General features: G+C 41.0%; 1 protein-coding gene across 2 annotated transcripts; it reads right to left on the bottom strand.

Annotated features, from left to right (window-relative positions):
* Window positions 1–6,120: 6,120 nt before the first annotated feature.
* GPALPP1 (GPALPP motifs containing 1) lies at window positions 6,121–26,452 on the bottom strand. Of its 2 annotated transcripts, none has more exons than XM_005516384.2 (8): window positions 26,285–26,452; window positions 20,661–20,805; window positions 19,550–19,645; window positions 15,641–15,749; window positions 12,978–13,112; window positions 12,581–12,745; window positions 12,063–12,161; window positions 6,121–9,966 (listed from the first exon to the last, which is right to left on the bottom strand). In XM_005516384.2, exons 1-8 carry the CDS (start codon window positions 26,367–26,369, stop codon window positions 9,748–9,750), a joined length of 1,053 nt encoding a protein of 350 aa, XP_005516441.2. In that variant the 5' UTR covers window positions 26,370–26,452; the 3' UTR covers window positions 6,121–9,747. The 2 variants fall into 2 exon arrangements, with proteins under 2 accessions (XP_005516441.2, XP_087907591.1); XM_088051465.1 differs by having other exon boundaries at window positions 20,661–20,799.
* Window positions 26,453–26,480: the final 28 nt, after the last annotated feature.

The raw sequence follows: 26,480 nt of genomic DNA, 5'->3' as shown, positions 1-26,480 counted from the left end.
AGATACTCACCTTCCTCTTAGGAAATGTGAAGTCTCTGGCAGATAATAACATCTTTTTAATGTATTTAGAGCAATTGTCCATTCTGATCCTCTCCAATAATGTAGTTTCTGTAAACTGCTTTTGAGAGTGCCAGGAGAGTGCTGGCTGGTAGCAGATTTCCATTCTCCAACTGTTGTTAGTCTGTACTTGTAAACAGTGACTCAAAATAGAAACGTGAGTGTTGTTTGAACAGCCAGCATTTGCTATGAAGAAAGTGTCTCAACAAGTAGGGGCAGATCCCACAGCCTTTGCTCAAGTGAATCATCTCCCTGCACACAAGTGGCACTCTCAAGTTCAGTAAGCCTGTCTGTGCAAGGCTTCAGGATCATATTCATCGGCCTCCTGTCATCCATGGCATGGGGACAAGGACGTGGATGGCTTTTGCATTGCTGATCCCCTGCATATTTGTGCATAGATTTGTGAATCTACTCTCAGTGGGCGAGAGTGTGTGAGGAAAAAATGCAAAAAAGGTGAAAATCAACAGAAAATTACAAGGCATCTTCCCCCACTTAAACAGAGTCCATCAAAGTTAACATGCGATCGCACAAAGTGCTGCATTGAATATAAAAGTAACTCCTTGAAAGAGTCATTAAAATTGCAAAGTCAAGTATCCAAACATTAAAGAAGGCCAAAGTTTAGGCTGCTCTCACCCCATTATTTCTGTACTTCTATGTTTATGCATTATAATAGAGCTTTGAACGTCATAACTACATAGCATTTAGTTTGTTTTTCTGCAGGAAGGAAGCTCTTGGGGTTACGTTGTCTCTGTAGGTGTCTGCTTGAAAGTGGCTTCATCCCTAAAATTTTGAAACCATCCATCAGTTTCAAACAAAGCCTAAAGGTAATATACTGCCATAAATCTATGAAAATTAGAGACCCAACTGAGGAAAGAGATGCTGTTAGAGATGCAGTGAGAGAGAACAAGAGCAGTGTAAACCCAGACATTAAGAGCTAACAGAGCAACCTGAGGGAGGTGAATGCTTAAAATACTACAGGTATGAGAAAGGCCTCAGCTGGTCTCATGCTTTATAAAAACCTTGGCCACAGTCAAAGTTTACCTCCTCTGTTCTCTAAATGGGATAAATATGTATTGTGGTGATTCTCCTTCAAAAGGTCACCCTGCAGGCTGGGTTCCTGCTGGTCCTAGAGCTACTTGCTCTTCTGCACGACTCACTCCCACACTGTCAGCACTTCCCTTGGGGGCATGTCTGGAGAGAGACTGGCCACAGCCAGGAGCAAACTCAAGCAGCAATGGAAAAGCAGTGGGGAGATGGCAGCCTGCAGTGGCTAAGTCTGAGCCTGTCCCCCTTCCTTATTCTACAGATGGGAAACTGAGGCTCCATGAAAGGGCAGCTCAAATGTTGCTTCCCTTATGGAGAGGAGCCTCTTGAAGGAGTGCAGAGGTGTTTCTTCCAAGTAGGGGCTGAAGGAGTGGAGTTTGAGCTTTACAGGAGTTTGTAGCTATGGATCATTGTTGCTATTCAAAAGTGAGCACCTATATTAAATTAGTGCTCAAACCCCACTGTGTCCTGTGAAACAGAATTTAAGATCTTCTGTGGAGCATGTCATAATGTCACACCTCTATTTTTTAGAAACCAGACCCTGTCACATTCTGCCCCTCCCATTTGCAGTCTGTGAAGCCTTTTGGCATGCCAGTATTGTAAGAGCCAAAGGTTTCAAGATAAAGATTTTTATGTAGGTGTAATTGCTTTTCTGGAGCCAGCTAGTATCTCTGAAGAGAGCAGATGAGTTTTGGGGCGTGTACGCTCCTCAGGAAAGATGAGGTGAATTTCAAACTAACTGCATCTTGGGAACAATTGTTCTGGGTTTAATTAAACCTGTGTCTGAGCTAGACATCTGACAGCACCTGTGGAATATAAAGACTATATTGGTGGTTATATCCTAGGGGGAAAAGAGGTGCAGGTAATTTGTAGAATAATAGTAGCATGATGTAGAGCACTGGGAGATTGATAATTGGGAAAGGTGCAGAGAGGAGGTAATGTATTCTAAAACATTAGTATTCAGGAAAGTAATGAGATACAGTTCCCAGATTTACCTCACAAAGATATTGTAGGATTTTCTTTGAGAATAAGGGCTGGAAGATCAGAAATGGAACAACTACACTGTAAGAAATGTTGCCTGTTGGAAGCACTTCATCCCAGCTGATGCTTTTGAAGAGCTGAAGACTATCTTTTGACAGGCTGAGAAAGAAGCTTTCTCTTGCCTTTGCAAAGTTGTGCCTAGTGCATTTCAAATTCCCAAGCATTTGGCAGATTTTCACTGTCTCATATTAGCTGCTAAACCAAGAATTCCTCCTGGTGAAGAGTTTTTAATATGACTTTGTAACCAAGATTACTCAATTGCTAATTGAGGGGGTACAGCAGTCAAAATAGGATGATGCCTCAGCTGCCTTTATCATCTCACTTGCTATTGCTATTTGGATATTGGTTGAGATTCCTGCTTTTTCTGTGTGCTTAAGCCTAGATGAGAGGTTACAAGCTCTCTTGTCCATGTGCCAGGAGATACCAGTTTGTTGGGCAATGCCCACCTCTGAGTGCTAGAGAAAATCACCACCAGCTGGTAGGTGACCACTCAGGTCCTTCCACACTCAATTTTTCAGGACCCTGATGAGAAGGATTTGACAAATAGGTGTGGGACACGGAAGTGTCACTGGTTGCCTCAGCTGCTGGTTGTGATACCTCATTTCATCCCAGAAGTTGACAAGGCAAGGTGGGTCTCTCCACGTCCTATAAGAGAGAACGACACAAGATTCCTCCTGGTCAGGTCAGTCAGACAGATGGAAAAGTCTGATCCTCTGGCATGGGCAGGTTCCCTGCTCACAGATCTGCTCATCCTGGCATTGCTGCAGCTCCTGCATGGGGAAGCGGACCTCAGCCAGCCTCCTTGCCTGGGGTACAGCATTGCCAGAGCAGGTCTTGGGGAGCTGCTTCTTAGGCACCAACACATTTCTTCTCAGCTTTTTTGATCTGAGAAGGTCAAAGGCTTGTAGGTGGGGGTATATTTGGTAAAAAAAAAAAAAAAATCCCAAATTTAATTCCATATTCCAAACCAGAGCATTTTAGCACACAGTGCTAGGAACTCTTCAATATTGGCAGTTCTGAGGTTTATGCTCTGAAATACTCTAAAAGAGTCACATTGATATGACATTTTGTGACACAGAGTCTTGTGGGTGAATCAGAGCTGACACCTGGAGTAGATAATGCCGGCTTCCAGGAAAGCAGCAAATACCTGGAGAGGAGGGCTTCCTGCTGCCAAGTTTTTCAGTTAATGTTTGAATTTAGTGTCACTGCAGATCCCCTTCTGGTTCCTGGCCATGCGCTTGTCCTGCTAGAGTATCAATACTGAGTGGAAACCTCCTCAAGACTATCCTACATAGCCCTCAGCACTGTGGTGATGGTCTGGTGCTAGATTCTGCCCTAACAGCTCAGCCTGGCACTTGTGTCCCTCTCCCCGCTGAGGTCTCTGTTCTGAAAAGGCATTGGAGAGAAGATGTTGGACCAGGGGCAGCAGCAGGGCCACAGCCTGGGATTATGTCCTGGGAGGGCTCTGTGAGAGGCTGGCATTTTTGGTGTGGGCTCCCTGCCAGTGCACAGCATAATAATGACATGAAGAACTACACAAAGTCTTCAGTGATTTCTCTGCTCTTGGAAACTCCCTTTGTGGACAATGATGACATCAAAGGGTTAAAGTATCGCACTCAGTACGTGGCTGTGGGCACATACTCTCACTCTTCTTTTCCTCTCTCATGCTGGTTTTGAAGAGGCAATTAAAACCCAGTGACTTTTGTCACAGGTGGTGCAGAGGTCAATAGCACCTGACCCGTGTGACTCCATACAAGAAGTGCCACTTGGTTTGGTGACAGCAGCTCAGCTCTCTCATGCCAGAGAGATGCAGTGTGAGAAGCTCTCACACCATTATATCCCTAGATGATCCCAGGATGGCCTTTTAGGCAACAGCCAAGCTTAGCTGGTGCCAATGCAAGGTGGAGAACTCATGGATCCTCTCAGATGAGCATGCAGAGGAGGTCAGATCCATGTGGCATGGGCACAAAAGAGCTGTGCATTGATGAGGTTCCTGGGCTCTTGAGTTGTAACTCCAGTTGGAAAGCCACCTATGATAATTTTGAATTAGCTGACTTCCATCTGGCAGCGAGTCAGGAAGGTTCAGCTGCAGTGGATGAATTTCTTGTTCCTACCACTTTGCCTCAGTAGGCTGATGTGGAAGGCTGGAAGGTGAGAAACCACTATCAGAGCAGCTGGGGTAACACATGGCATTTTGTGTGCACTTTGTTTTCCACATCAGACCCATTATTTGTATTCTGCTCACATGATGATAAAGGCTGAGCCTCACCTGGGTGGCAGAAGATGGAAGTTACCTTGGAAACAGCAGGAACACCTTTATGGATTCTAGACAGCTTCCCCCTGGCTACAGGCTTTGTACCACACCAGCAGCCAGCTGGTCTCCTTTTCCTGAAGTTGCTGATTTTCCATTGTGCCTTTTCTGTCTTGATGGGAATCAACCTCTTCGATTTACCATCTCCTGGTGCTGTGGGGCATCAGATGGGGAGTGGTGCAGCCCTGGGAAGCAGCAGCAGGAGCTTGGTTTGATTGCTTTCACTCAGCTCAGATGTCCCTCTAGGCCAGGCCAACCCTTCATTGCCCTGACAGGAGAGGTGCAAAGCAGCTGAACAGAAAAAAGGGGAACCCCAGGCAGTGGAAAGGATCATTCAGCTTCCATGGCCTCAGTGCCAGTGGTGTGTGAGGCCCTGCAGAGCAGACTCATGAACCTCTTGTGGTTCATGGAGAGACACCTAGAGGTATTTACAGTAAGATGATGGGTATAAGGCTCACTAAGGGATGTGGTGGGAAAAACATTTTTGGGATTGCCTACAACTTGTTTTGGGAGGGCCAAGGGAATGTACAAGACTTAGTTCAGGATGTTGGGGATGGATCAAAAGTGGGAAAAGGAAGGAATTCAGGTGGATTGGAAAGGAGAAAGTGTGGGAGAGAAAAAGTATAAAAAGAGCAGGTCAGTGTGCTTGCCTGAGCCCTGCCTGCACTTGAATACTCCAATCTGTTCTGTATTCTCATTAAAACCTATTTTTATCTGGTTTAAACCAGTGTGTTCTTTCTGATCTGAGTGGGTGTGTGTGAGCACAGCCAATGTGATGCTGGACTGGTTGGCGAGCAGCGTAAGAGGGCTGAGTGGTGCAGCTGCAGCAGGGCTGTGAGCTGGGGGCTTGCATGTCCAGGTACTAGCAAGGCTCTCTGAGAGAGACAGGTAAGGACAGAAAGAAGATGTAATTTGCCCCAAGTTCTCAAACTCCTGGCCAGGTGTCACATGTGCAAGGACAAGTGGCTTACAGCCCTGTGAAGTGAAGCAAGTGGTTGCAATGTTAAGCAGCTGAGAGCCTGGGTCAGACACTTATTTTTTTCTCCTTCCTCTAATTTTGTTTATGCGAGTTGTTTTTTAATATTTATGTTTGGAATAGTTATTTGGAAGAAGTCACAGCTGCATCTGCTCCTGCTGAAGTGACAATCTGTACTGCTGTCTCCGAGAGACCTTAAATTCCTACTACCATGAAAGAAAGACTTTGTTTTTAAAACTAAGGCTTGATTTCCATGCTGATCCAAAATGGGTGTAATTTCAAAGAGCAGTGGGACTTATTAGAGGTTTAAGGACCATTTTAAGAGAACAGATGCACTAAGCCAGTGGCTGTTGCAAGTGACAACCACTTTCTGAGCAACCAGAAGTGGCTGCTATGAAAAAATCAGCTCTGCATGGGTAATGCTGCAGCCTTCATGTCATGTTTGAAAAGAACAGAAATGCCACATTTGTGTGAGTTACTGTTGTGGGCCACCACTTCCCATACATCTGCCAGAGCTGGAAACATCAGAAAGATGCATTTCAGAGGTGCACAACGACAGGGAACTGCAATTGTGTTCCTCAACCATCTTTGTGAGCACATGAGAAAAATCTGAAGAGGTTGTCTGAAAGACACTGCATAACTTGTTGGGTTTTTCCACTCCCAGCATATAAACTGCACTGCACACAATTCATAAGGACAGGAAAACACATGCACATTTTTTATTTGAGAATTAGGTGATTATGTAGTTAGAAACTATATGCACTGTACACAAGGTGGGTGGCAGGAGTTGAGGATGCATGCACAGAAAGTTTTCAGATTCTGATTTTTAATGCTATATGACTCTTAAATCAACATGTGATTTACAATCGGCTGGACAGAAATAACAACAAATTTACGTTTCAAGCTCAGTTAGTCCTGGACTCTCAGAATCTTCTGGAGCATTCTGCAGAAAACCCCCTTTCCTATTGGACAGAAATATGTCAATATTTCATCTCAATATTTCTTTCCGGAAGAAAGATATTTTTACAGTGCCATTTTGGTGCTACCAATATGATGCCATCAAAGCCCTAAATAAAAGACATTTCTATTGATGTTGATTATTTGGGTAATGCAGTCATTCCAGGAAAGCCAACACGCACAGGGGATCCACAAATATCCGTTCTACAACAGGAAAAGCAAAAAATAACACCACAAATAGGTGTTTGAATTGGAAGAGCATAGACAGAGATTTTAGCCAGGTATTACTGTATCATATTCTAACAAAATTTTCCATCTCAGACAGCATGGTAGCTCAATATATTTTTCCTGAAGACACATAAAAAAAAAATTGGTAAGCTTTCTTGAAATGTCTTTATTGCTTTTAATTGTTCCTTGGTAACAGCAAACTCAACAATTGTTTTTTGGTTCTCTTCCCTTTTTTTTATTAACATAAAATGTTCCTTAAAATTCCTTTTAAACACCCAATTTATCATACACCTACTACAAAACCTGCTTTTTATTGACTATACTATGAATTACACACCTGTTTAACATTTCAGAAGGCAGGAGACCTCTCTCTCGACCAGGAATGTTCAACACCAGTATAGATAAAGGATGTCTACACCAGCACAAATCAAAGGCAAGCACACTAAAATCTAGGCTGGTAGACTTTTCCCATCCAGGAAAACCTCCCTGACATTATTGTTTTACAAAACAGGATTTCCTGATATGCCTGGAGTCAGTATGCTGTGACATGGGCTGGCACTGCAGAATAGCAATAGCATACATTAGATCTGTGTTGGGAGCTGGTTACCAGAAACACTGCATAGTAATTATGGTGAAGATTCTCTGTGAAATAGATTCTGGTTTTTCAAATGAGATTCTGAAAAAACACCTCCTAACATTTCAGCAGAAATACTTTACAACTTGTCCAAATTGTAGAAGATGTCTCATCTTTTCCTATAAAAGCTTACAGAGCTTGTAATTTACTGAGTTACTGTTTGTTCTAATGACTATTTGAGGGAATGGCTTGGCATGAGTAAGAGATGAGTTTGTGTATTAAGTCAGAGCAGAAGTTCATGCAATTTACACAAAGTAATGAAAAGCTTAACTTGAACTCCCAACAATTCCACTTTCCCACCTCAAGTTCATAACACTGATATCATCAAATCTCTAAGAAGCTGCCGCAGGGTGGGGGGAAAAAAAAGAAGAGTCAAAACCAAGTTTTCACACCAAGGCTTCATTAATTAGAACCACGTGTCCCACAGATGGAAGAGTAGTGCACAATGGCAAAGGGGCTGCTGCACCCCCGTTATGAGAGCTCTCCTCTTGAGCAACACTGCAGAGCCTCCTCTCAAACACTGCCTTGGACAGGGCAGGAAATCATGATGGGGCCAGGCAGGGCAGAGAGCAAACAGCAGGAAGCCAACTGGAGCTGGCCACCGGATCCAAGAAGAAAAATCAAAACAGCACAGAACAACAACAACAGAATTTTTATAAAAGCAGACCTCATCCTTGCTCCAGACTTTGAATGAGCAAGGACTGCATGATGTGCTCATCAAGTAATTTTTTTCTCAGCTGTGAAGATTTAGCTAGTCATGTTATGCTCACCCTGTCATCGCTCCAGTTGCCTAAAAAAATCCCAGACATTTCTAATACTGCTTTTCCAATAAAGAAATGTACATTAGCTCAGAAAGTAGAATCTTAACGAGGCCTTGCTGAATTAAAAAAGCATGAGGCAATAGAAGTCTGTATCAGGAGAAGAAAAATAAATAGCCCCTATTTAAACCCTCCTTTCACCTCAAAACAGAAGGCTCAGAAACTGAAAACTGATAAAAAGTGAAGACAATACAAAATCAGTCTCTCTTTCTCCTGAAGGCAGCAGATTTTTCAGCTGGCAAAATAAATTGTCCATTAAAAAAAAAAAAAAAAGGTATCTAAATACATTCCACATAAGCACTCATTTGCAATATTGGAAACTCTCCAAGACTTCTCAGCACATGAAGCCTGTGTCTCCAGCTCACACACAAATGTAATAAAATAACACCAAGTTTTTAACTATTCATTTCTGGAGCTTGTTAGGTCACCGCTCTATTAAACATGAAGTAACCCAGACACCATCTCTCAGGGTAGCCTTTTTCCAAATTACAGGAATGTTTTTCAAATTACAGCAAACCCCACAGTATTTATATTTCCAAACAAATTGCCAGCATCTCATATATAAAATTGTTTCCATGTATAGATACTTTCAGAAACTGCTTAAGAAAGATCCTAAACATTTGAGACAAAGGGCAAAAACACAGGTCTAATTTTAAATAATTAACACAGAATCATTTAGGTTGGAAAAGACTTCTAAATCATCGAGTCCAACCTTTGACCAATGACCACCTTGTAGACCAAAGCATCAAGTGCCACATCCAGTAGTTTCTTGAGCACCTTCAGGGATGCTGACTCCACCACCTCTCTGAGCAGCCCACTGCAAGGTTTAACAACCCTTTCTGCTGCTCACCCACAGAAGAGGTAAAGAAATCTAAACATGAATGTACACTTTTTCAAATGTCAGATTTATTTCCTTCCTTACAGAAGAGCTGTTCTGGTCTGCAAATTAATGGACAAAATAAGCCTTCTTTTGATATTCACCTTGTATGTGCTTAAAAAAAGATGTATTTCTGATGACAATCCCTACAGATTGAAACTCAAATTAGATTTTCTCTTCTCATATACTACCATTTTACAACTAACTCTGAAAACCTTGAGGTTTTACTACTCCTGCTCTTTCTGCTATAGTACAGAAACTATACTGCATACATATAAACCTGTATTTATGTACAGACATAGAATCACAGAAACAAAAGCACTGGGCAAATGTAAAAGCTGCCATTTGAGTTTATACTCCCCAGCAGGAATTCCAGTCAGGCAATGTTCTGCACATAAAGGTGATTTTTTCATGGCCTTCAGGTCAGGCTCAGAAAGAGCATCTTCAGCATGGCAGGAGAAAAGGGAAAACTGCCAACTCCCTTGCAAGATTAAATCTAGAGTTCCTTAAAAACCCACCTATTTTAATTAATTTTTTTATGCTAACAAGAAAAAAAAAATATCGTATCAAAGTTTTAAAGTAGCAAATTCATATTTTTGTTTTTTATACCAGGACTTTCCTTCAACAGTTTAGTTTTAATACAGAGGGTACTTACAGATCTAAGAGGGTATTTACAGACAAGAAAAAATAGTTAAACATCTGGATATTTATTTTGCATACAAATATTTACAGAAAAATACTTACAAAAATTAACTATTCAAATTTTAATTGACTTCACTTCAAAAAAAGCTTAATGCTTTCATCTTATAAAAACATGTTGCCTTTACTGTGCTCAAATTTACTGTTCAGATCTCTGGATTTTCTTATAAGAGCTTTCTTTTGTGCTTCATCAAAGCGATTGACTTTGAGATCCTGCTCTCGGTCAAATGGCCTTCTTTCCTGAGGTTTGCTCATTTCTTCAGATGCTTTGCTCTTCAGCTTTTTCTGGTGTATGTCCATGAGAGACTCTGACCTTTTTGACTCCTGGAAAAAATGAGGAGGAAGAGGAAGAAAAGTCTTAAAAAATATCAACAACATACAGGAAATCCAAATGGAAAGACTGAAGTCAGGAAGGCTAAAAATTCCAGAAAAAGAAGACAGCTTAGTAACTGGATACAGAATGACAAATTTAGCATACATGGAATAGAAAGTGTGTGCAATCTTGTCTAGGCTAAAATACTAATAACTCACTGATGTAGATGGCCATAACGTTGTAGATAGCTATGATGCTGTTGAATCACTGCAGACAATGCAGATAAATTATATACATAACGCAGAAGAAATACAAAAGTTGCTCTGACATTATTGGCAGAATGAAAACACCATGTCAAAAGAAATATCTCTAAGTACAGACCTAGCTTCCTATAAACTTTCCCTAAACACCTGGATTTGGTCACTGGTAGGGGCAGGGACAAGCTAGACACCCTTTTAATCTTTTATGCACTACGCTGGGTTTTTAAATGTGTGCTCCTAACTTTGAATCATCTGTAGAAAGCCCACAGGATGAAGTCATGGGTTTGAGCTGGAGCATGTGTTTTGCCAGCTCAAGGGCTTTAGCTGCATTTCTTAGAGAGCTTGCTCTAACTCAAACACAACCTAAAACTACTGCCGATTTCACACAGGAGCAGTATTAGCTCTCACAAGACCATAAGGCCCCTCATTTACTCAGGTACAGTGCATTTGTGTATCTAAACTAATTCTCTCATCAGAAAGCGTGAAAGTTGAGCAGCTCTGTTTTCTCATGATTTCCCTTCACTTCTTGTGCAAACACTACATCACACATGCAAATAATAGCTTAGGCATGAGTTAAGAAAAGATTCTCATGGAGAATAAGACAATATTTATTCATGATGTAACTCTGTCAGTGTTGACAAAATTGCACCAGAGAATGTATGTCGCATCAGCATCCAAAGGAGAAACTACTTTAAGAATGAAACCTGTTCTAGTGAAGTATCCTTGGTAAATGTCAGTGAAGAAAGAAATAGGAAAGAATAGAGGAAAAAAATTTTAAAAGAAAAATACCCACAACAACCACCTGAAAATCAAAAAAAGAGCCGATTTAACAAAAATTAAAAACAAACAACAAAACAACCCAAGAAACATTGTTTTTAAACTTTGAGACAACTCCATGAATCTTAGGAACAGCAAAGGCCTGGGTATGTTTTATTCCAGCAATGGCAGAGAACAAAACCATAGTTTTACATGAAAATTATTCTACTGTATTCATAGTGACAGTAGAAACAGACACTAAAGAAGAACCTTAAGACAGAATGCTAATAGCTCTGGATTTGCAAGTCTCTAAGTTGGGAGAAACATGATTTAATGAACCACAAATAAATTATCAGAAGTGCCAGATAAACACATAAAATAAGCCAAAGATGTGATTCTCAAGTTAATTGTCCTCTCAAGAAACAAGACTGCTTTCCATAAGAGTTCAGGCCATACATCAAGGAAGTAAGAGCTGTAAGGCAGGCAGTGGTCTACACACTCTGAGGGACAGGGCAGACAGAGAGAAAAGTGAGAGGAAATTTGACATGGAGTTCAGATTTCTAGTAATCAACATCAGTCTGTGAACATTATCTGCTCCTGTAGAGACTGAAAAAAACCTACACGTTATGAAGTTACTGTAATAAGTAGTTAATGTAATTAATGACAGAGGGTAATTAATGCAGTGACCTGCTTACCCCATCAGACCTCTTTTAGGTTAGTGCGTATGTTAGCCTAAAAGTCATACCTGCACTATTGTTTTATTCTTGGGATGTCAGTAATTGGGTGAAGCAAGGTAATATTTGATCTAAAGTCCCAGCAACCATGTCCTGACATGAGGATGATTGAAGGGAAGCACCATCGAAAACTGAGGCAATATACACAGACCCAAATTCTGTCACTTTGGAGAGTACCCAATCCTGCTCTTGTTGGCATTAATGCCAAGTGTTCTAATGCCTTAAAACAGCAGTAGGTTTGGGCACTAAAAGGGAAAATTGTAGTGGCATCACCATGGAAACCAGCAGCACTGGAAATGAGAACCAGAATAAGAGTGAAGAACTAAAGGAAATAAAGTATTTTGTGATTACACTTACATTGTATGAAGTCACCTGCTCAATAAGCCTCTTGTCCCTTCCAGATAATACTATTTCTTCATTATCCTTGCTGCTTGACATTTTTGTCTCTTCTCTTTCCTGATGAGTAGAAGAAAATCACATGCTATAGTATTCAGAATGTCTGAAGTAAAAAATAAGCAAATCTATATCTACTTTAATTAAATCTGGAGGGTAAACACCATGATAGAAGCCATCAGGTACTTTCTGCTCAGCTTGATAGAAGAAACTGGACATGCTAATTGGAAAGTCAATGAGCTGATACAGAGTATCTGACTACTGCAAAAAGGGAGGATAAATAAATGCATATCAATGATATTTAATATTGTTACTTCATTGCCTTTATTAGTAAAGCCTGAATCAGTAAATCTTGATAACAAAGAAAAATCTGCAAAAGAAAATTTCACTGAACATGCCACAGTATCTTTACTTTGTTTTCACAGAACATCAGTAACACTTACTGCCTGCAAGTGCATATGAATGAATAAATAAATGTTCACCTTGGCTTTTCTCTCTCTGTCAGCTGGAGTATCTGTCCAAATAGATCTATCACCTGATTTGTCATCAGCTCGTCTCTTGAATGTTCTTGGGCCAAATCCAAAGCTTTTCAATTCAGGTGGAAGCTCTGTCATCCATGATTCCCTGGCAAGTTGTTTGGGCTCATCCTTTGCAAAAGAAGTAGGGGTAGAGGGAAGAGTGAAAAAAACATAATAAAAAATTACTGTCTGAATCTCTTGGCTTCCAGCAGAAATCACAGACTTTTTTTTCCTTTGTGTTGACACCTGCACACACATAGCATCCCAAGTGGAACTGCAACCAGGTTTACAAAGAAACAGGTGAAGAGAAAGACAAATACACTCCAGAAACAAAACGCTAGAAAAAAGAAATCCAACTTACATTGTCTGCTGAAGTAAGCTTTTCTTTCATTCTCTGAGCTCTGCGTTCAAAATCCTGAGCCACATCAGATTCGACTGGTCCTTTTGCAGGCATTGGGCCTATAAAATTGTCTTCGTCCTCACTACTATCTGTTAGCTTCCAAAAATAAAACATTTCTTTCAAACATAGTGTCAAGAGCATCAAGAAACACTTTAGCTTTATAGAATTAGAATGACTTTATCTAGAAGAGCATATAAACCCAATGCAACGTCTCTCCCAGACAACAAAAACCTGGATTAGAACTCCAGATTAGACCTTTTCTAGCACTTGAACATGGATACCTCATCTCCATTTTGCCAAAAGCAGCATCTCTTGTCTGAGGCAAGACTGCTGATAAAGGCAGTGGCAGCACACAAAGCCCTGCTACTTTGCATTGCTCTGCATACAGCCACACAGCCTCTCTGGCCGTGGGTAAATTTGGAACACACAAGCATACAGCTTTCATATTTTGGGCTTTACCATCACTATCAATATTTGGATGTCTTTCCCTAGTAAGGATCACAATTTCACACTGCAAGAACTGTCTCAAGCTCAGATTCTGTAAGGATGCCAGAAAGATTAAAGTGCAGGGTAGGGTACCAGTGGCACACATGGTACTATGCCCCTGTATGTACAGCATCTCCAACAAATCCCTTGGCTCTGTCATTCACTTCTTTGATCCCTCATGGATCCCTTCAGGAAGAACTTCTTCACTGAAAGGGTTATCAAGCACTGGAACAGGCTGCCATGGAGTCACCATTCCTGGAAATGTTCAGAAAATGACTGGGTGTGGCCCTTAGTACCACGGTCTAGTTAACAAGGTGGTGATGAGTCAAAGGTTGGACTCAATGATCCTGGAAGTCTTTTCCAGCTTAATGATTCTAACATCACATTCTAAGCAATTTTTTTGAGAAGGGCTAAAAAAATAAATTTGTTAGGGACTAGATGTCAATAAAAATCTTCCTATTTGCCAGGGGTTGTACAGAAAGCTCACTGGTGCCTCCCTCCAAGTTCAAACAACACAGGTGTGGACGGAAGCAAAACTAGACAGAAAATGCTGATGCCACAGTGCCTCAGGAGCAAAGCTAAGGTGCCCAATATCTACAGAAGTGTAAAAATTTTGTTACAGTCTGACTGTGCGTGATAAAGCAATGGGAGTAGGATGACAAGGCTGTGTAGCCAGGAAGCACGAAGCATTACTTGAGAATACACAAGGTGGTGAGTCATTAGGTTCACTAAAGCAAAGTGAAGAGTCAGCATGCCTCTAAAGATGTACTTGAATACAAAATAATTAAATTATTTTTTAAAAAAGCCAACAAGAAATTACTAATTCAAAAATAAGAAAAAGAATATTATTAGGAAGAGGTAATAAAAACGTAATTATTAGGAAGGGAAAAATGGTAAGTTCTGTAATACCTGTAAAAAAAGCTGATGCTAGAAGATGTTTTTATGAAAAAAGAGACTTTTTTGTTTGCAAAATATAAAAGCAGACCAGTTTTGACATCTCTGCCTCAAGAGATTTGTCACTATGATAAATTGCTTAATCGTTATTTGGAGTTATAAGACTATGAGTACCTCAGAAATGTCAGATAATCTTTCTGCATGATGAATTACAACACCACTCACTGTAGGAGGCTGGAGAATTATATGCTTTGCAACTACTAACCAAGAAAGTGAAATTTCAGAGCAGCCTTTGCATCCTTCCTTCCTAGAGTGTCTAGCATCTCCCATAGTGTCTAGGAGTTAAATGTGAAAATGTAAGTATTTTAAAAGTAAGCAGAATAACCATCAATTCTCCCAAAGAACTAATATTTAGTTTATCATAGCATGAGAAAGATTCACTTGCTTAAGCGCTGGTATCCAGCATGATTTTTGGTGTTTTAGGGTCTCCTGCCTGGCTTAAAAGGTGCTGCTCAAGAAGTGCACAACCTTCTCTGAAAGTGCTGCTCCCTGCCTGCCAGGCCCTTCCATAGGCAATTTGGATTCCTCAGAACAGTACTGGAAGCCCATGTTTAGGGAATTCAATCTTCCCCATGGCTGTATATTACCCCACATCTTGTTCCTGAATGTTCTTTAGTAGCATATGCATTATTTTGCAACTAGGGATGGCAGACTACAGGACTTCTACCTAGCTTTTACCTAAGATGACCAGAAAAGTCAGAAAACATGAACCAAAAAGGTGTGTCAGTGTCACTGTCCTGCACCTCACTCCCCATTACAGGTACCATCCTGCAATTTTTCAGAACAATTTAGTGACACTGTAATGCCATTCTTGATGGTATTCTTTTGGACAAACTTATTTAAAGGTTGTAGCTGCTAGTAAACATCTTTAAGGAGGTGAAGATGTGTTTTCTACCTGCAATTTAGGATGTCAAGATTGCTTGTGTTCAGTGAGTGCAGCATCTATTCAACAGCAAAAGCACAACAAACCAGACCAGTCTTCTTGGGTTTTTTTGGTTGGTTTTTGTTTTTTCTTAAGGCTTATTTATGCTCCAGTATTTGACTCTAGCAAAAACATGCCAGACACTTTCTGGTCCAAAATTAAACTGTCATCCTGAGATGTCTGGTAGTCTCTTTCAGGCTGCAACTTGTTTAACCATTTCAGATAGTTTGTGCTAAAACAAAAGGTTTCTCTTTTCACAAACCTGGGGACGGGATTCTGATGAAACGGACGGTCCTATGAGACATCTGCTACTCCTGGTGTCCTCTAAAGGTTTCCTAAAGCCAGGTGGTAATGCAGGACCTATAATGGGCCTTGACAGCAGGGAAAAAAAGAAAGAAAAAAAAAATCTTGATTTTTCAGTTGAGGGGAAAAAAATGTAGCAGGTCAATATAAAAATAAAAATCAAACATTGATGAGAAGTGTGACTTTCTCCCCATGCCAAGTGTGCCCCTGTGAACACATACTGTAGAAATAACTGAGTGTCTCCATTTTCTAGCAGATCCTGTACAGACAGTTTTGATGCAAAAAAAAAACAAAACAGCTACAACATTTAGTCAAGAAAAGCCACTTTTTTCTTCCCTAGCTTCCTTCACCAGATTCAAGAGCAATGGAAGGTGGTAAGACAAATATATACTCTTTCTTACTCAACCAACCCAATTTCATTCTTCTTGTTTTGCATCTCAGTTTCACTGTCCTTTGGTAAGCAGAAACAGTGAACTGCTCAGATTTTATTTTACCTTGGAGTTGGAAATAGAAAAGTTTTGTGATTCCAGGTAACTTCACTGATTTGTTTTTAAGCAGCAGCTCTGCAAGCAATGTAACTCAGTTGTCTCCACAAACACAGAAAGGTGAGAATCTCTTTTCAGTGAAAGGAATACTGCAAACTCTGCTCAAAGAAACTGTGCTTACTCTATTGAAAGCCTTTTGAATGCAGGTTCCTCTTAATAATCCACCATAATATTCTTTAAAGCTAATTACAAACCCAAACACCTGTCACCTGTATCCTCCCAAGGTAACAGGAGACTTTGTTTATTTTGACCTTCAGTTGTGAGCTTTAGGTTAGTAAAAGTAACAACACCTAAACTGAATTTGCTAATTATGGCCTTTACTCAATCCCATGTAATCTAATCAGTACAGACCTGCTCTAGTGATATTATTGTCAGTGTTTAAAGAGGGGAAATAAAAGACACAAATTCTCACTGAAGAACCAACCACAGATACACATACATGAGCAATAAATATGAGCTCAGGCCAGGACAAGGGCACTGGTGAGATTTTAAATGCAGGCAAGAAGTCTGGGTTAATTTTGAAGTTCCACCCCCACCTAGCTGCTGCAGTTTTATCTTCCTTCTTTCCTTCCTGACTACTTTCTTGTTAAGACCATGTTTTAAATTCCTAATGTAATGTAAAGAGTTTAAGCTTACACAGATACAGCCAAAAAAAATCTTTTATTTTAGCATGCAAGTATTTTTATTCTGCATGGAGAGACAGATAAACCAAACTATAAAAAAAGCTCTCTACTAAAATATATATGAATATCTCTGTTGTAGGCTGTATCTGTGAAAAAGAACGAATCTCAAATGCTCTTGTCTTGATTTTGTTACAGCTCAAAGGCTCTTTAGGAATTAGAAAAGTAGTTCTCATATTCATCCTTCCCATGCTTTCCACTTCTTATGCTTTTTTTCTCCCCCACATGAACATCTCTTCAGTCATTCCTCAGCAGTACACAGGTGACATGATCCCTAACAGTTTCCTGGCTGTCCAAAGGGTCTCTGAACAGGTGAATTGAATCTAAATACTAATAATATTTTAACTCTGATAATATATTTACTCGAATAATATACTAACTACTAGTAAATAACTGGTAAACACATTTTACTGTTATAGGCAACTTCAGTACCTATACATGTTCAGAAATATCCCCCAAACTTATGGACTAAGCTTTAATTTAGGGACTACTGCATTTCATATATGGCAAAGAACTTTCTCCTGCTGTTGGACTTGGAAGTCATTGCTAATGCTAATTTCAAGATGGGTGTTTCAGCATTCTTCTGATCTATAACATAAATTTTTTTATGATCACCTTCACTGTTTACCTTGATGTGTGAACACTTCAGAAATATTTATGAGTGCTGCACTTCTGTCTAACATTGATAAACAATAATAAAATCTTCAAAACTGAAGGAAATCTTTTCACATATATATTTTATGCTGGAATGATTCAAACCATTTTCAACAAGCTGCAGATTGCCACACGAGCTGCCCCTAATCATGACCATGTTGCTTTCACAAGTCTGGAAAAGATGTAAGAGAATAAAAGCTTTATAAAAGAACGAGTATGTCACACAGAACTGATAAACAGCCTGTCCATACACTGAAACAAACGACCTGCATTTGTTTCAATTATTCATGGCTCAGTTGGCAGCTGGCAATCTGCTCAAGGCTTAAGGGCAATGCAGCAGGCAGACAGCAGCACGGTGTCTGTGCCCTGCACAGCTCACACGCCTCCCAGACTCCCAGGTGTGCGGGGGGTGGAAGATAGACAAGGATCTTCCCACACATCACACGGTTCCCACCTATTCAGGGAACCAGGCTGGGTGCAAAACAGCTCTCCTCAATCTGCTTTCTCAGTGCGTGCTAGGAGCAATTGTATGGTGAGGCAGGAAAAAACAATAGAGTGAGTGCCAAGTGCCTTCTACTGCTTTAATCTACCACAGACACAGAGCAGACTCCTGCCTGTCACAGACTCCTCTTCTGTGTCACAGAACGTTCTGAGTTAGAAGGGACCCACAAGGATCATCAAGTCCAACTCTTGAGTGAATGGCCCCCTCCTCTTCCATTTTACCACAAGGATTCATGTCAAAAATCAAGAAAGCAAGAAGGCTATCTCTGCTGATATTAGAAGTTACAAGCTTTTTTTTTTTTTTAATAGAGAATACATTATTTTTACCTACCTGCTGAAAATTTTAATTAAAATAATACTTTGTGCATACAGAACACAAGAAAAAGAAAAAAAAATTAGCTATTTGTGGGACCATCAAAGCACCAAATGATCCCACTGAGCATGATACCCACAGCTACAAAAGTTTTTTGATTACAGCAAAGTGTAACCAAATGTACATGAGAAAGATACTTCCAAATAACCTTAGTTACATAAATTCTTGCTTAGTTACATAAATTTTATGCTGCCAAGCATCATAAAAATTTATGCAAACTAAAAAAAAAACTTTGATATTTCATTTGAGATGGTATATTACACACACAGCTCAACAGTAAATTGAGTCACTTTCCTGGAACTGAAAACTCATACCTGACAGGCAAGTATTATTCTATCCACCAACTCCCTATTACTCTGAGGTAGATAAAAGTGATCAAGGGACCACTGTACTTCTCATTAGCAAGTATCCCTTTGGAAACACCAATTCCACTATGAATTATAACTTCAAATTGTAGAACGAAGTGCACAGATTGATGTAAAGACTAAAAGGCTGTGAGACGCATTTCAGTTCTGTACAGAAAATCCATGTAATATTTTGGGGGGGAAGTATTTTATAACTGTAAGCAATCAAATTCTTCAAAGCTTCAAAGCCTCATGACAGAGACCATAAATAATGCTTATTTGTGTAGACCTAACAGCCTCTTTTGTAGAAACCTAGAGTGTTCAGAGTAGTTTTGTACCTAGAGACATGCAAACAACAATCCTTGATGCATTAGCAAAAGACATGGTATTGCACCACACACAAGGTAACTGTCCCAGTCCCTCACAGATCAGAATGGAGTAGAGAACTATGGGTCCTCGTACTTGTAATTTGTTTTTATCCACTGATCTGTAGCCTATCAAAAGAAATGGAGGAAATTTGACATTCAAAATACATCTCAGAAAATTTACATTAGTTCTTTTACTCTCCTTCCAACCTGGTCTAGGAGGGCTGTGTGCTCTGTGTCAAGGGAATGCTGTTCTTGTTCTCAGAACATGGAGAAAGCATTACCTCTAATCATCTGAATATCAAGTGCACAACTGAAATGTTCTGTAATAGTGACACAAAATATTTAATCTAAAAATAATTGTGTTTTAAGGAAAAGAATCTGAATATAATTCCATTTTAATTACCTCTCTGGAGAATCATCCTGTTTTTTAAATCCAGGAGGAAGAGCTGGCCCAAAAAAGCCATCATCATCATCGTCTTCATGAATTCTTTTTGGCTTCCTGCAAATACAGATTTCACTTAATAATTACCTTGACATGCATAGCAATTATCTACATTTCAAAAAGGAAAAGAATCACATAAAATTATTTCATAGGGTCTTCTGTACTAAATATCCTGCTGTTACCAAGGAAACGGTGCAAAAGGATCCAAAATTATTTGAAGCAATTAAAAAATTGAGAGTATAAGATTCACTTCAAAAATGTTCTGACATTTAAAAAAAGAAAAAAATTAAAAAACAACATTAAGAATGCTTTTGCTGGAGAAAGAAGTTTAGTATAATGTTGAAACACCATTTTCTAGTCACAAATTACTTTAAAATTCAGTACACTTCTTTCTCCATTTTTATACACTGTCTGCATTTTGAGTAGTATTTTTCTTGTTCAATTCTAATTAGCTGAAAAACTATTGACTAAGAAAACAAGAAAAAAATTGAATAATAATTACTCTAGCACTCATTAAGATGCCATAATGGCCTTCAAGTCTCTTATACAAGCCTTAGAGCAAACACACACAAATTCTTAACACAGCAACTGTGAGTAACCAACCCAACAAATGACAGTATCTGCAGACTCCTGTTACTTGTTTAACAATTCAGGTTTTTTTCATTAGAATTGACTTAACTGAATGCCTAAATCCATGTCCATAAACAGGTCTTACAGCCTCTCAAAGAGAGCTAGTATTCCAAGACCAGGGCAAAACTCAAGTACCAAATACTTATCTACATGGTAAGTGGTGTCTGTCCCTAGCAAAAACATGCAGATTTGCAGAACTAAAATAAAACATATAAATGCAGAGATCTGACTGCCCCAAATAATTTAATTCCACTACAGGGTGTCAGACATGTCAGATGAACATTCTTGGCCATGAAGAACATGTAATCAGAAGTTTTACACAGGTAGAGAGTTCACCTTTTTTTACACAACTTTGTCATGTAATGTCCCTTTTTCCAAACTTAGACACATTACATTTGCAATACAAGTTGAAAATACAAAAATAATCCAAAACCATACTCACTTGGGTGCTGGATCTCCTTCTGTCTCCTCTTCAGAATCTCTGTTTGCGTCTCTGGGTAGAGGAAGAGATTCTGAGTCATCATCACTGTCAGGAGTTTCTGAGCTACAGCTGCTTTTGTAGTCTGGAGGCAGTGCTGGTCCTGCAACTTAATATCCAGAGTTATATGGGATCATAAAATCACAGAATGGTTTTGACTGGAAGGGACCTTAAAGATTATCTAGCTCCAATCTCCCTGCCATGGGCAGGAAACCTTCTACTAGACCAGATTTAATAAGGATACCTGCTAAATGTTTCAAATAAGTATGATCCATGGTGGCATTTCCAAAACATATTTACTTGGAATTAAGCTTACTCAATCACTGCTGTCTCTAGCATTTAGAAGATATCTATCTAAACAGCCTTCTAGAAGTTACTTCTTTCAGTACCTTATTTCCCTCAACAACCTACTCTGAACTGTTCTGACTTAGGACATTACTATATAAGCGTGTTCTGGAACAGGACTAGAAACCCCTGTCTTATATAACAACAAATATACAATGAATGTGGCGTAAACCAGTATACTTAAAAGAAACTACCATCTTTAATAAAGCATTTGAAGCTTACTATTAAAGAAACACATCATCTGCACATACACAGCGTGGGAGACCATAAATTCTTCAATGGGAGCATTTGTAACCATAAAGTATTAAATTAATTCCCAGCCTGCTTTAGGAATGGTTTAATGATTAAGGTTATTCTCAGTTCAACTAAATGTGAATAGCAGGGACAGATTTAAGTACTCTGCTGAAAAAGGGATGACTTAGGCATTCAGAGAATGAATTCAAAGAATTGTTGCTGTCAGAAGGCCAGGGTATTGGATGGAGCTCTTATGCTCCACTCAAACCTTCACCCTCTGGGGTAATATCTCAGCAAAATTAAAATTCAGACACTAACACTGCTAACAGGCCTGAGCTGGCACTCACCAGCAGATACTGCTTTTTATAGATTTATTTGGCTATAGTACCATGTGCAGTGGGTCCAGAAGCAGCTTAGCCATTGATACTACCAGCCCCCCAAACAAGACCCTTAACACTGTTACCCTCACAGGCTCAATCAACAAGGAGTCAGCTGGAGCAAGCAAAAACCAGTCCCAAGGTAAGGGGCCTTCCCACTCCAGGACAAGGCCCCTATTTACACAAACACAGTACAAACAGCTCACGTTCCCATGTAACGGAGATTTGATTCTACTGATGATTTAGCAGCCTGAGACACAGACACCATTCCTCCTCTTAATACCTCAAGCACTGAGTACAAGACTTGCAGGACAGAGAGGTGCTCTGGTGAGGAAAAGACATTGTTCCCCTTATGAATAGTCAAGGGTCAGATGAAAAGATAAATAGTACCAGGAAATTAGATCTCCAGCTGAAGAACTACAACTTTTTGATAGTACAAAATACAACCTGATACATATTATGGTTCCATTGTTAGCTGACAAAGCCTAGGCAGAAATCACGAAGCTTTTAATCATCTTTAGCGCAAGACACAAGGACAGTCCACTAGTTACAAAGCATCCAGGCAGATCTGCCACTTCTTTGTTTCCTGTTTTAATGGAAAAGACTTCAACTGGGACATACAAATCCATCTCAGCACTAGGAAGGAAAAAAAACCAATCAACAAACCACTTCTCTCACTCCAAAAAACCCCAAACATAACACCTTAGCCTATAAAGGTGAAATAAGTTCAAGATGAAAGGAAAGAAACAGATGAACGATTAGCAGGAATAAAATCTGCTATCAAGAAGTGTCCTCTTTTGGTACAAAAAGCACCACTTGAATAAAAGCACTTAAAACCCAGACAAATCCTGCACAACTGCTTTCTCCATCCACTTGGTGCCCTGACATCACGCAAGCAGACTTCATTTGCTCTAAATGTAAAAGAAAAGACTTGGAGTGGAAGGAACAAACTCAGATATAATTTGATGACTCTGAAAATAGAGAGGAAGAGAGAAATTAGGAGTAGCTTTGTGAGCCGCACAAAACTAGTAAAACCGAAACAACTTAAGGAAGGAGTCTGGTCCCACTGGCATGTTGTTCAACAACAGGGATAACACATATTTTTATCCCAGTTCCTCTCTGTTATGTTGGCAAAATGGTTTGCATGGGCTGTGCAATAAGCTGGATCAAGGAACTTAAAAGGCATAAAAATAACACTGCAAACCACAGCACTTCCCTGAAAGAACTGTTTGTTCGTGGAACTGCAGCCTAAGCAGGACAATCAGAAATTAAATAAAGACAGAGAGTGACTAATGAAAGGAAAATGGCATTTAAAGCCTGAGGAAGAAAAAGTCATTGGACATGGTGAAAAGAAATGGAGGGGAAAGAGACTTGAGATTAAAAATTAATATGACCATGGCACTGAGACTAACAATCAGCACAGGCAAAGATACAGCTATGGATCAGAATGGTTTGGGGAGCCACAAGAAAGAGCAGAAAGGCAGGAATGGAAATTGCTAAGCAAAAATTCTGGGAGCAAAGAAAGAAAAGGGTGAGGACGGAGGCAAAGATCTAATCAGAAGTCTGTGAAATTCCCCAGAAGCCACAGAAAAGTGGAAAAATACAGATGAAAGGAGGAACAGAGGAGAGCTCAAAGAGTCAGGAAACCAAACCTAATGAGGAGAATAAATGCAGGTAGCAATGGCAGGGCAACAGGAAAGTGATGAAGTAACCAGAGCTTGGAACAATCCAGAGCAGGACAATGGAAAATATAATAATAAAATAAAATAGTACGATAAAAAAGTATGAGAAGGAAATTTTGGGGATAGTGAGGGGAGGAACAGGACCAAGTGAGACTGAAGCGAATGTTTCACCATTACTAGAAGTGACCATCCTACTAATGAGCTGGCTCTGGTGGCTATCTGCCTGAAAATTAAGTCAATTCAATTCAGGAACCAAATTAAAAGCTACTTTTTGTTTTGTTTTGCTAGGGTTATTTCTGCTTTATTTGAGGATTCTAAGCAATCTACCACACCATCAGACACATATTGGGAAGCTCTCAAGGACAGAAAAGGCCTTTCAGCTCCAGCATATCAACACATGCATGCACATTGTAGCAAATGTGGCCTCAATGCTGAAACAGACAAAACTCCCTTCTGCGTCTCTGGTTATTTTTAGCCTTTCCCTAGCACATCTCTCCTGCTGGTACAAGGACAGCCCCGAGGCAGGGACAAATGGCCAAAGGAAGTATGATTCTTCCAGCAGGAGCACAGTTAGTCCAGCTTCAAAGCACTTCACTGAAGTGAAGAATCAGGAAATGAGTGCGTCCCATGGGCTGGACAAGCTGAAGAAGGTAAAGGATTTACCAGGGATGAGCTTTCGGGTCTGTCCAGCTACCATTTGCTTCCATCCTGTTCCTGATTAAGGGTCACAGAAGTATTACCAGCATCACTTCTCTGACACCAGAGGTAGTCCATGGGCAATGGGGTTTATCCCATAGTAAGAACACCAGTGGGTATTGCAGGAGAACGTGTTTGGACACTCGTATCCAGAGGGGGCGTGGGAGTGGGGCTCAAGGGGGCTGAGATATTTGCTACTGACTGTGGCACACATCAGCCTGCACTAGAGAACTAGCTGCTGGAAACTGGGCCAACTAGCCTCATAAGGCTGCAGACAGCTCACAGGTGGATTGCCTCCAGAAGGAATATATTAGCAATAAATCTAATCATAATTATACGTAATCACTCTCCCATTTCTTGTGTCTGAGAGCGTTCTATTGTGCCTGAGAGTCTTCCCTGCCACAGGCTGCTCAAAGTCCTATTCTGTTGCTGTTGGGAGACAGAAACTATGAAAGTAGACTAAAAAGACAAGTGCTCTTCAAGAAAAGCTTCAATGAGAAGCTCAAATATCAGCGAGACTATTACAACAGGAAAATCATTGGAAAAGCTGTTCAGCTTTAGAAGGTGAAGCATCTCTTAAAATAGTTAGAAAACACAAGGGAAATTGTTACAGAACAAATTCTAGGCCCATTTGACTCAAGAGCCAGCAAGTGTTGCAGCACAGAAGGTGCTGGTGGCAGCCCCACCGTGTGATTTCTGTCACTCCAGGTGCAGGGCTCCAGATGGAGCTGTAGTTCTGTACAGCAAAGCACGTTATGCCAAAGTACTTGCTCTCCTTTCTTCCTTTGCACTGCAGCAGTCTCCCTCAAGAGGTGAGCAGGGACACTTAGCTGCTGTAAGTCAGAGTCAGGAAAAGTTTGTGAAAATTATAAAAACAAACAACCTGCCAGTAGCTGGAGTTTGGGGTTTTTGTTTGTTAGTTTTCAAAGGCAAATAAACTCTTTCACCCACTTCACACAGAAATTTCCAAGCAGATCTTGGATCAGTCGCCAGTGCAAGTGTAATACCACGGAACCAATCTACACTGGGACAAAGAGAGGACAAATTCAGCTCAGTAACCTAGACTAGACACTGTCGAAACACCGAGTGTCACAAACCCATGGCCTAAGGATAAGTTTGACTTGCTTTGCTCATACACGATACAGATACTTGCAGCATGCATCAGTGTGTTGATGGAAAGTGAATAAGCCACTAACACAGATACGGCCAGGAATGGCACCAGCTCGCGTAGTCAAGGTTTCTGCACAAAGCCGAGATCTGCACCCAGAGCTTGATGTTGCCATGGTGTCAGCTAATGCAGCAGCTCTGTCCCTCTTGCTAGTGCTCCCTCTTCTGGATTAAAAAATTAGAGAGCAGACAAGCACAACAAACCTTTCTCGTCAGAAAGGAGCCAGAAAGACTTCCTTTGGAGTAACCAAATGGTCACTGACTGCTAGAAACTGAATATATGTACTAGTGCCTTGAACCTGTTTTAAGGGAAAGGAGTGTAAACACTCAAAGTGCTGCTTCCAGAGATATTACTGACAGAGAAGGTTCAAGAATTTTAGTGGGGGAACTGAGCTCCAGGGCAGAAGAGCCAGCCTGGCAGTCAGCTGGTCTCAGTGGGATCCCACTTCTGATGTGAAGGCTCTCAGCCTGAGAGACCCTGGCAGGCGAGGCAGCACAGCTCTACTGGCCGGCAGTCTGCTCCACATCCCGAGGTACACTGCATGGAAAGCCACAGCTGAAGAAGTGGTTTGGCTTGGCAGAGGAAAGCACGCTGCACAGGCCCAGCCTCCTCCTTTTCTACCCGCTAATTTCACACTTGGAGCTGCTGAAGAGCACAGGCTTCAAAGCGCACGCCACACTCGAGCGGGCAAAAGTAAGCGACTCAAAGCACAATTTTTCTAAATCGAGTTTTAGAGCGTTTCATATCTGTAGCATCCCATTGCATGTGGCGACTTTCTTTTTCTTTTTTTTTCCTTCTGGAAAAGTCACTGCAGTAACCCTCGCGGGAAGTGTCGCTCCATCCAGGTGCCGCACTATCGGTGCGCACCCCGCGCTGTGACACACCGGAGCCGCGCTCTCCCACCCACGGAGCATCCCGCGCTGGGCAGCAGGGGCGGCAGAGCCGCTCTAGCCCACTCACAGAGCATCTCACGCTACACAACACCGGCTGCAGGCCCCGCTTTCCCCCCCACGGAGCATCCCGCGCTGTGGCGTAAGGGCCGCAGAGCCCCGCTATCCCACCGCCGCCGCGTCCCCGTGCTCTCACCCTGGCTGAAGTCCTCGCCCGGCTCGGCCTCGGCGCGGCGCGGGAAGCCGGGCGGCAGCGCGGGGCCGATCAGCTGGCGGGCCATGGCGAGACCGGCTGCGGGGGCAGCCTCCCCGTCCCGCTCCGCTCCGCTGCTCCCGCCCCTGCGGCGCTCCCGGATGACGCCGCGCCCGCCGGGAAGGAAGGAGGGAGGGAG

The sequence above is a fragment of the Pseudopodoces humilis genome, chromosome 2, assembly GCF_049639895.1.
Source record: "Pseudopodoces humilis isolate 2021_Gansu_Grassland_sample_001 chromosome 2, ASM4963989v1, whole genome shotgun sequence".
In the NCBI taxonomy this organism is placed as follows: Eukaryota; Metazoa; Chordata; class Aves; order Passeriformes; family Paridae; genus Pseudopodoces; species Pseudopodoces humilis.
The sequence above is the reverse complement of the archived record's forward strand: the minus strand, read 5'-3'. Positions and strand labels throughout refer to the sequence as shown.